At 37.2% G+C, this 12,283-nt stretch overlaps 1 protein-coding gene across 1 annotated transcript in view; it reads right to left on the reverse strand.

Moving 5' to 3' along the window:
* LOC122810378 (plasmanylethanolamine desaturase-like) overlaps positions 1-12,283 on the reverse strand; it is a 1,738,026-nt gene that overhangs the window by 105,601 nt on the left and 1,620,142 nt on the right. Inside the window, exon 5 of the mRNA XM_044081968.1 lies at positions 5,778-5,990. Coding sequence (XP_043937903.1) covers positions 5,778-5,990 — 213 coding nt within the window. The remainder of the gene's footprint in view (positions 1-5,777; positions 5,991-12,283) is intronic.

Below are 12,283 nucleotides of genomic sequence, written 5' to 3' on the forward strand. Positions count from 1 at the left end.
GTGACTTGTTTTTTCAGAAAGACCTAGATTTAATTTGGTTAGACAGCTGTTTGTATACAATTAATTAAGTGGTTATCCAGTGCATTGGTGCATGCCTCTGCATAGAAGTTCATGCTATCTGTGTTAGAGGGGGGCTTTGAAACTTCTTATACCATCACTTAGTAGGGGATAATTTGTCTTGGAGAAGTTCTTAACCACTTTTGAGCTTGATGGGGTTATCTGGCCTTGCACTTAAATTGAATGAGACTGATTTATGGTCAGCTCTTACTAGGGAGGACATCACTTGGGGGGGGTGTAGTGCTCGGGTGTAGTGCTCCCCCATATTAGTGAATACAATGTCCAGAACATTAGAGCCCCTTGGGGGAGAGCTAACTAGCTGATCCACAACATTTGTATTGACAAAGTCCAAGAACCACTGAGCCAGAATGTTTGTGGTTGTGTATGTTTCCCATTCTATGGATGGATAGTTAAAATCGCCCATGAGCAAGGTGTTTGGCTGTATGGTAAGTGACTCTAATAAATCCAGGCATGTGGTATGCTTTTCCTGTTTCATGGTGGGGAACTTTAGCTGGTCATGATATGATAGGGGGTTTTGCTCACGGTTAATTGGACATGGAGTAGTTCAAGGTAGTCATAGCATATGACCAGTCTTGAGTTGTACTTGTCCTTGATGAAGATGGATACACCTCTTCCTTTGGTTCTTTTATGATTAGTCTGTGGTCTGAACATGTGAAAGGCATTGTAGCTCTGCATGGCCGGGTGCTTTCTGCAGTTTTGAACCATGCCTCAGGGACTGCACAGATGTCAGCATCTTCCAAGGTGAGGAGAGGTTCCACAGGGTGCAGTTTCTTGTTTAGACTTCTAGCATTAAGCAGTAGAACCTTGAGTTTATCTAGAAATTATTTTATTATGTCGGGAGGTTGGTTACTTTTACGTCACCTAAAAACAGGCACAACAGGGGTGGCTAATGCCTTTACTAGTATCCAAAAGACAAGAGGAGACAGGTGTAGACCACCTCTGGCAAAGCAGCTTGGTTTGTCAACCACAACTTTCCATCCTGACCAATACTGGATCCTTTGATTGTCTGGTGAGTTACTAAGTGAAAACCTCTGCATATGTGGGTTTATGTGCTGTGTCCTTATTTAGTAAAGGTAGTGATGTACATGTGCTGATAACTTGTTCGACATTAGATTTGTCCATATGAGAGAGTTTAGCTTCCAGATCCAAAGTATAACTACATCTCTCATATAAAGTATTTGTTTGTTTCAGGAGTAAATGGTTGTCGGTATGCATGAGGCAATTGCTACATTTCGGAATGTCCATATCCATCAGGCTGGTCAGTGAGATGGTGTGAAATTGCCCATGCATGATAGGTCCTTACTGAGTGATTTATTTGGGAAGGTAATGTATTAATTTGACTGGAATGTGCTGCTCACCCAGAGACAATAAGAGAATGGTATTAGATGGCAAGGTACTATATCTGAATACCTAGTCAATAAAACAGGAGTCCCCCGGGGTCCATTTTAGGTCCTCTGCTCTTCAATATTTTCATAAATAAACTAAATACTGCCTTTCTTCAAAGTACAATTATCCTGTATGCAGATGACTCCAACACCATCACATCCTCTAACAACATCCACCATCTACAAACCTTATCACACAATGCCTTTACATCAGTTAAAACCTGGTTAACCGAAGCACAACTTCTGCTTAATGCAAAGAAAACTAAGCTTATGCTATTCTCAACCAAGCCAGTCTCACAAGATTTTATCATATACTCCACGAACAAGACAAAAATAGGAATAGTAACTCATGCTAAGTTACTTGGGATTACCATAGACCGCACTCTCCTTTAAACAACACATACTTAGTGCAATAAAAAAACACTTTAAAATTGGCAGGTTATATAGACACAAACTTTACATGGATAAACCCACTAAAAAGGCACTTGCCAACAGACTTTTGCTCCCATCCCTCCTTTATGGAGTCCCCATCTTTACCAATCTCCACCAATCTGTTAAAACAAACTCCAAGCATGCTACCACAAACTTGCCAAATTTGCAAGTGGTTTACCATATCGTTCACATCACTGTCTAGTTCTTAAGGAACTTAACTAGATAGAGTTCCAACAATGCCTCAATTACACCCAGCTAACGCTAGTTCACAAACTAATTTACAAACTAGATAGCTTCCCTACCCTTCAGGACATACTACAACCCTACTCCCTACTCTGAAATCTACAATCTACCAACAAACAACTTGTAACCATTGGAAAACCTAAAAAAAGCTGGAGATAGCCTCCACTCCTATGCCATAGCTAGGATTTGGAATGCCCTTCCCCAAGAAATCACCCTCCTAGACTCATTAAATACATTCAAAATATCTCTAAAGACATACTTTTCAACAACCATAGTCTGTCTCTGTATTCAAAATGATAGGCCACCATAAATAAGCTTATTGTTTTCTTATCCTTCTCTTATTTCTTCTTATCGTTTGTGCCTGCATCCTCCTACTCCCATAACTCTCTCATCATACCCACCAAGCTACCTACATCTTCTAATCAAACCATCCTTCTATTCATACCATCATTCTCTACCTCCAAGCAAATATTACAACTTTCCTTACTATATCTCCACCAATATTCTCATCATGATGAATGGACAGCATATACCTTAAATATTATGTTTTATTATCTGTTATTATGTGTGTTTTATATTATTATGTTTGTAGCAATCTTCCAATTTTCTGTTGTATTAATTAACCCATTTAATGTATTTTTGTTAAAATTTGCTCTGTATGTTCATTTCTATATCATATTTGTGGAGCTTTTCTCCCCGGGTCTCCACTGAAAATGGGTTTCTGACCCAGTGGAATTTCAGTGTTAACAAATGCCAATAAATAAATAAATAGATAAATGAATGTAGGCGATGCTGCTCCACGTGCTACTGAGTTCCCAGAAGAGCAGTGGAAGAGCTAGCAAATTTTATTGACAATTGTTTAAGGAAATAATTAGCCTTCAAGGCTTTGTGACTATACAGGGCAATGCAAAACACTGTTGTGCAAAGCACAGTACTGTGCAAACATGATGCTTAAATATAAGCAGGAATAAACACTGTTTAGTCTATCAACCAATAGGAAAGCACACGATGAGCTTTCCTCCAGCAATTCGCAACTCAGATGGGGTTCAATCTACACAGTTTTGCCACAAGGGTGCAAGTAAGGCTCTCCTAATGTAAGACGGCTGGCATAGTGCTCAAGTGTAACAATACAGTCTAAATACAGCAGATCTGAATCGAGTCTATGCTGTGTACTGGTTATTTAAAGCAACAGAACAAATTTAAAAAGTGCAGAAAGATACAGTTAAAATAAACAAAAATTAGGTGACAAACTGGTAAAATACAGTTAGCAAAATGCAAAGGAAACTTAAAAAGTACTTATTTTCCGATTTTAGCAGTGGATGCTTTTGATTTCAGCACAATCTCTTCAGACCTCTATGTATATTGTATATAGACTTTTATGCTCTTTCTGATTACTTTTAGGAAGGGCAAAATGCTCCTCATTGACTCAGCAATGCATGAAAGCAACCTTTTATGTAACTGCTACTCTGTCTCTCCTGCTCTGTGCACCTGTCTTTCTCAGGTTAGACCCGAAACTGGTCAGTTGTGATCAGTGCTCTTCCCCGGTAAACAAATATATAATATGTTATGTGTATGTACTGCTCTTGTATAGCTCCTTGTGTGTGAGTATGGTGTGTTCATGAGTGTGTGTGCGTTATACATTGTAGAAGCATCAAACTAGGCTGGCAGAGATGACAGAATCGACTCTTAATGTACACTTCACTTACTGACCTGTCCATTAACATCAGTATTTCTTGCACCCTTTAACTTAGAAATTATATACTGCTTTAGAAATTGCACCACTTCATCCTTATATTTCTCTCATTCCTTCATTATATATATTACCATTTCATAATTCAGCAAACAGAGTCTGTAACTAAATGTCTGGATTGCCAGTGAGTTGTCAGTAACTGTTGTGAGATGTAGGAATGGAAAAAGTTTAATAATTCCATATGTAGATCTTTCAAGGTAAAAATCTCCAGTAAAATAATACAGAAGGTTCTTGAATAAAAAATATAAAAAGAAGACTAGCCTAGTTCCACTGCTTGTATGTGCAGCAAATGTGATTCTTTTGTTATTTAAGTATCATTTTCTGATAAATGCATACATCACATATTAAGAATAAATCTGGCAGATAAAGCTGCAAACCATGAGATACACACACACACATATACACATATATATATATATATATATATATATATATATATATATATATATATAAACAAAACAAACTACTTTAAACACCCCTGCACCCCTCATGTGGGGGGCTGTGCCCCCCCCCCCACATCCCCCACACTTAAATATACTAACTCTGAGATCGCACCACAGTGGGGAAAAGGATATATTTCCTTATCCCCACTGTAATGTGCTTTGGTGAATCGGCTTTTGCGAAAGTGCACTTTCGATGTAGTGCACTTTGGTTAAAGTGGGTTTGATCTTCTGTTTGTCGAGAAAGTGTGTTTTCGACAAATAAAAGTAGACCAATATATATCTGTATGTGTGTACATATATATATATATATATATATATATATATATGCGCACACACACATATATAAATGTCCTTTTTTGGCAAAGTTTGTTTTTGTTTAGAAATGCCATGTCACGTTCCAGTCTCATAAGCTATGGCAGATAATAAATATCTACATACTCCTCTAACTATAGAACAGAGATAGAAACTATAATATATTACACAAGTAATACACAACTTAAATAACAACTCTGCATGTGATATTCCAAACTCACAGCAAATTCTACTTACATATAAACTGTTTAATCAGACAAGTATCTACAGTGTCAAAATGCAGGCTGTGTTATCTCAAAACAGAAATCGCAACAAACACACACACACGATATTTACTGTATCTGAAAATGTTTTCACTGCTGCATATTAAGCAGGCTAGGCAAAATGGAATAAATGTAGTTTGTACTAATTAAACTGAACAGTATGAGTAACATATTTTGTTTCTTCTGCCACAGTCAGTTCAAGTAACCTACAAGAAGTGTTTGCTATGCTCATTTTAATCTAGGTCACAAAATGAATATTCAGTTTACCAGATGTGTGCAGCATAATAGCGGAAATAAAATTCACCTTTTGGTAAACATATGTTTAATGCTTCTAAAGTACTGTCACACAGGTGATTTTGAGCATACTGAAATATAGAACAGACATCAAAGCCTTATGCCTGATCTGCCAACTGCTTTTGTTTGCCTCTCCTCTTTCATCATTCTTTGTGTTATCACAGACAGTCAGCTACCATTAAATATACATGTGGCACGTCACAGGCTAAAACAAAGGCCATGCTGTGCCCAGGGGAATACAGGCCTGTTGAAGCTACACTCTGTGCTCTCTCTTGTAATGTGCACCCCCCCCCCTCCCATGAGGCTAGATTTACTTGAATGTATAATGCAAGTTTTCACAGGTGTAGAACACAAGAGACAGCACATGTTTTGATCCTAAAAGCTGTTGAATTTTTTCAGATTGTGTGTTATGTGTGCATGGTGTGTGACTAAACAATTTTAAGCAGAATGTTTAGAATGAAAAACACTAGGAATACAGCGAGCCTTCCAATTTTATATCCAAAAAAAGCAGAGTCATTCAGTAATGCATTTATCACAAGCAGAAATGCAACACTGCTTGCACCTTAATTTGGCATACCTGTAGTGATACAAAAATAAGTATCATGAGGGGCGACGTGATGAATCCGGTGTTGTTTCCTTGGCAAAATAATGTGTAGATCTTGTAGAATAATGACCCAGCGTGACAGTCCAAAGTAAGTATGAGACCATTTGTGTATCTGGTTTGTCATTGTTACAAAAACAGCCAATGCAAACACATAACATTCCCAAGGATATATCTTATAAACATGTTCTGGAAAAAAAAAAGAAAGAAAAGTCAGTGTATAAACATGCAATTTTCATTTAACATACATAGAAATATTATGACATGGGATACCCGTGATTCTGCAAAAGACTTTTATATAATTATTAGCTTGATTAAAATAAAAGTAATAAACTTGGTGAGTATGAGAAAGCATGTAAGTTGAATATTTTCAGGACCAGAAAAGTGGATATTATGAATGCTCACAAGGCTGGATACTAAACTGGTTACCTTTGTGTCTTTTACTAGTTTCATTATACTACAAATACTTGTGCCACTAAGGAAGTTGTTTCTCTTTCAATGGTAACCCTAGGTCACTGAGTACGTTAATTGGTTTGTACAATATACAAAGGAAGACAAGACTCAAACCTAATCCTTATGGTTGTTATGCAAAATGAAGATAATCATATTCAAACCCTTTCCTTATGGTTGTTATGCAAATATTATTCACATCTCAACTCTATTTATTTATTTTATTTTATTTATTTATTTATTTATCATTTGTTGACCGGGAATGTCCGACTAGGTTCCACAGAGCCTGTTTTCAGCGGAGGCCCGGGGAGAAATGCTCCAGACTCTAACCTCTACTCTATGGTGTTTTATTTACTAAAAGCTATATTACATATATAGAGTGACACAGAGAAAATGTTTTTCCTTTAACTACATTTATTAATTTCCAAAAAATTAAAATATAAGACATACATCACAGCAGGAAGCAGCAAAGATATTAACCAACAATACAAAAACAAAAAATGAACAATATCATCAAATTAACTACATGCATTATTTAAAATGCTTAGCATGTAACCGAGAACAATAATTACTTCAAAGGTAATTTACATATTTTGACCATCATACATTATCCAGTTACACTTTATTAACTGAAGCCAACTCTACTTCATGTTTTAACTTAATCACTAGAGTTGACAAGTAATACTTTCTGTACTCTAAAAATATTAACCTTTGACCCCAAGCCTTTAAACATTGACGTGATATTGCCCACATGGTTCCGTAGAAAACAATCAACTTCTACACAGAGTTATCCTTTTGCTTCCATTGTCTACTATGCCACAATTTAGCCACACTAGTTAGGAACCAATAAACCTCTAACACTGCTAGCATTTTGTGAGTTCCCAAGTGGGGTGAAACCTAAAATCCCATATTTCCAGTTTAAACAAGCACTAGTCTGGTATGTCCCACTCAGAGGACAAGGCCAGAATATGTGTAGATTGTTGGCATCTTCTTGTGGATAGTGCCAGTATAAGCTATATCCCTTCAGCTTCAAATACAGTAGTCTTTGTAGGGCATAGTACCATCAAAAGTCTAACCTCATTTGTTAATCCCTGTATCTGGGCCAAGTCCGGAGTTTATCTGAAGTCTCACAAACCTGACCCCATTCCATTTTAGTCAACAAAACCTTATCCAGAATTTTCTATCAACTCACTATCTAACACTTCAATGCCTCTGCTCTACTAGCCCAGACATCACGTAGATCAAACCTGTCCTGCCAGATTTCATATTATTCCACTTTCTCCAAGGAAATATCTGGTTGGCCTTTTTACTTATATATGGCCTAACTACATATAAGTAACCAGGCCATTATCAGTAAGGTACAATTCCTCACACACCTTAGAGAAACATTTTTTTTACGTATGGAAGGTTATCAATATGATGGCTCCATTTAAGTATCTCTATGCCAAACCAGTGCACTTTGAATCTTTTACCTGCCATATCTCTAGCCATGGGATGATTCTATGGATTGTTCTTTGGTCCTTGACCCAGATTAAGGCCAACTACCTGTATACTCTATTGATACAGCTGTTAGATCAAGTGTTGAGGGATAGAAACCAGGCTACCTTTCAGGATTGCTACCTGCCGAGAGTCCACTATACTATCCCCCCACCTCCCTCAGATTAACTGGTTAAATCAGCAGGCTAGCACGTCACCTGCTATGTGGAAAAGAGCCCACCATCATAGCATCTATGGGTATAAGCTATAGCTGTAGAAATCCTTCTCTATTCTCCAAGTACAGAGATGTTAATAGGATTTTGGAGGTGCTCTATTTTGAGGTGCTTCCCTGAGACTGGATTATTCCTGATTACATACAAATTATGAGGTATAACCACAAATTTTCTCAAAATGTGTTTTGAAATTATCCAATTTATGAAGCAGGTTTACTACTTTATTCACTAAGCCCATGAAGTTGCTATTCACTGAGCTTATATATATTATAGTAGGCTAACTGACTGTTAAGCCCAAGTAATGAGAGGAATCCACTGTGGATGTTTCACTGTTTTCCAGCTCACAATCTAGTTATCCAAATTTAAGCACTATGGACTTTGCAAAGTTACTCTTCAACCTTGAAGCCTCCAGAAACTGTGAAAAACATCTAATATCTTGTCCAACTTACTAGAAAATCTATTACTCTTCAGAATGCAATTGTTCTCAAAAGGCTGTAAAGAACAAATTGTTCTATCTAGAATATGGTGAGATTGCAAAACATCCCTGACCTGGAAGGGGATCTCCTCCATAACCAAAACAAATAGACCAAGTGAGAGGGGACACCCTTGGCTAGTTCCCCTGCTGATACCCTACTAGCACAGATATCCTTATTAACAAGAACACCTTACATGTTGGCTTGGTGTGGAGATCTCTTATCCAGATCAGAAATGAATCCCTGCACTTCCTATACTTGATCACTATGAACAAAGCCCAGTAAACCATGTCAACTACCTTTGGGTTCCTATCACATAGACAAACTGTTACAAGTTCGAACCTCATATGATCAAGACCATATGCTCGAATTTGTAAAAGTTCAAGCATTTGAATAGAAATCTCCATAAGTGGAGGTTTCCATTTTGTTCAATGGGATGCGATCTTGGAATTGGTATATTTAACTAGCGGGGGTGTGGGGGGTGCAGGGGTGCTTGCTCCCCTGTTTAAAACTATTTTGTTTTCCGTTGTTTTTTATTATCCATAGTCAAAGTTTTATAACATTGAACATAATGGTTCGAACATTACGTGTTCAAAGTTATAAGACTTCGACTATGTGATATAAAAGTTCAGAATTTTGAGTGTTCAAAGATAGACCTTCAATGGCACCATACGGTGCAGATAGGGAGAATTTCCCTTTTCTGCACTGAAGTTCAGTCTTGGATTTGGTATATTTAAGTAGGGGGGGGTGTTAAAGTGTTTTTCTTTTCTGTGTTTTTTTTTTTTATGTTCGAACATCCAAATGTCGAACATTTGGTCTCGACCATGTAATGTTTGACATTTTGGATGTTCGAATATTTAACATAGACCTGAGATATAGACCCACTGGCTTCCTTATATCAAAAAAAAGACCAACCCTGCCCTATTCTGACATTGGCCATACCTGTGCAAAAAAGCTGCAAGCCCCCAGCAGTTGTCTGAAATGTCCCTTTCCTTCATAAACCTGTTCTGCCCTTTCTGGATAAGTTTTGGTAATAAAGTCTTCAATCTTAGCACCATTACTTTCTCCAGAATGTTTAAATCAACATTTATGAGGAATTTTTAAATCAACATTTATGAGGAATACTGGCTAGATATCTTACAGTGAAGGAATGTTATCTTTAAGTTTAGGAATGACCATTATGATTGCTTGATTATGATCAATATGTAAGCCATTTCAAAAACTGGGAGAATTAAAGATTTGTGCCAGAGCTCACCATACAATCTTTTGACCCTGTTTGTAAAACTTTACCAAGAACCTGTTAATGCTGGATGCTTTACTTAATATCATTTCTGATACTGCCTTGAGTACTTCTGTGTATGATTCCTACTACATGTACAGAAGTACTGCCTTGAGTACTTCTATACATGTAGAGGGTGTGAAGAAAATAAAACACTGTCATTTGTGTTAGCATGTATGGCAGGAGATTTGTGTATATTCTCAGATTAACTTGCATTGTATGCCAGCATGTCTAACTGTGAAAATGTAAATACGTTTTTCTTTTAATGTTATTTCCCTGTTTAAACAGAATGTTTAAATAATCTGTAAGTGTTTTGATACATTTCTAATTGCACATGTTTGTGAGGGACATTCTAAAGTGCAAACTGTGGAGAATCAGCTAAACAGTAGGTGATGTCATTAGAATGTTCCTGGTTGTTAGGTGATTATTTTAACAGCTGATTGACAGGAAAAATAACTTTTTCAAACAGCTGACTGTTATTTTTTTAAAACAAGAAAGCTGAGACTGTTAAGCTGTGCAGTTAGTCAATACTGAGCTGTTTGTGAAGAGCAGCCGTTAGTGAAGGGTTGCAATCAGTGGACACCCATGACAGAGAATGCACTAAAAACTGTAAACCTGCCTTTGACTCATTGTTATGTATTAGATTAGATCAGGGACAGTATTCTCCAGTTAGATTAGGATACATTTAATTATTCAGATTTTTCTAGAATGATGGATTTCTATCTTACAGTTTAATTTTACATTTCTGGTGACTGAATTTTGGTGTTTATTGAAAGTTATTGATTTACATTCTTATAATTCATTTTACTTATTATTAAATATTTTTCATTACTTTACATTGTGGCTGGAAACCAGTGTGTTCTTTATAGATTAGAGCGTGTTTATATCTGTTTGATACTCTCCAGGTCACCCCGACGACCTGGTCGCTTCTGGTCATAGCTACCATTTATTTTATTTAATTTTCATAATTGGACACCCCTTTAGAAGGGCATGAAGACACTTTGATTGGTGGCAGCATTACTGTATTATTTTGGGGAAGGGACACAGCTGGAAATCTGTGTCAGGCTTTCCCAGAAGTGTTTGGATGTGTGAGATTTAAATTTGTGAGTGAATCAGATGTCTTAAACTGGGAAACATTGCTCTTAAGTGTGTAATAAGGAGTTACATTAGGGATGGACAGAATTATACAGACCAGTCTCAGATTATTGAAAGCATTCCTGTTGAGCTCTTAGGGGAAAATAGTGAAATATTACTCCTGTTTAAGTGACAGTCTCATATTAGAGTCAGTAGAGAGGATTGAAGCTCTTTAGTTACTGACCAAGGATAGTAAGGAACATCACATTTTATTGTTGGCAGTCCAGTGGGATACAGCAGGATGTCACATTTAATTAGTGGCAGTCCGGTGGGGTATTAGCTGGATGTCACAGTGGGTATCAATCAAAACCTTTCTTTTTGAGGTATTTACTAGATGGCCCTGTAAAGTTTTAAAACTTACACATAGAAGCCCTGCTTCCCTGGATTGGATTGTACAAGGACTGTTAGTAGCTACAGAAAGTTTTCCTTAGTTCCCCATCCTCAGAAATTAATCATCCCTGCTGGCTGGCTACCATCCACGAGTTCCAGTGTTTACAAGCTCAGGATATGCACTTCAGGTCTCCTTTTCCCTTCAACATCCCAATGTGCCCCTTCACCAAAAGTTATGCTTCTGCTTTAGTTTGTTCTAATAAATTAATATCAGTCATTAATGCCATTATCTGATCTAATAAATGTTTGTAGACCCCTGCCTTAGCTGTACCCTTGTGTACTTTCTTGAGTGCTCTAACTTTCAGGTACAGGGAATTTTGTTTTTCTTTCTACCTTATCCCCTCTTTGTCTAGAATGTCTCCATATACAGCAGCCATTCAGCCCTCCCACCAAAGCCCGATGGAGGAGGCATCAGAGCTATCATTTCTCTCAAAATCATCTGTAATAAAAGGTATAAACACTCCCTAAAAGAGTTAAGTACTTCCTGATTCCCAGTGGAATTCCATCTAAAATGAATCCAACTCCAGTTTTTAACATTCTGGGCCATTCTCTCCGTATTTATTATAGTACTAAGTAGCACATGGTCAGATTCTCTTATCTCATGAAGTAAAGGAATATAAATGTTTATAACAAAATAATTTGGGTATAAGAATAAAATCTAACCTACTCCCTTGTTGGGCTAAATTTCTGGAGAAGGATGGGACTGCTATCAAGGTGCTTGTTAAAAACAAAATTAAAGTTTCCAGCTAATATACCAAAATGAGGCAGGGCAACAACTTCCTGCCAAACATCTAAAGATTCCTCAATTAACTTTTTACCATCACCATTTAGTGCATATATATGTCCCCTACGTCCAATTTTCCTTAGTCACTTGTTTCTTCCAGCTGATCCATCCCTCCTTCCCATTCACAATGACTCGGTATGTAAACAATTCAAGGTAATTAGGGAACAACAGAGCAACATTTCATTTAGCCTCTCGTAGTTTGGGGCCTGTAAAGACCTTTCAAAAATTCCTAGTTTTGAACTTGTGAGCATCCCTCACTTTAA

Source organism: Protopterus annectens, chromosome 8.part1, assembly GCF_019279795.1.
Source record: "Protopterus annectens isolate FY-2018-M chromosome 8.part1, PAN1.0, whole genome shotgun sequence".
NCBI lineage: Eukaryota > Metazoa > Chordata > Ceratodontiformes > Protopteridae > Protopterus > Protopterus annectens.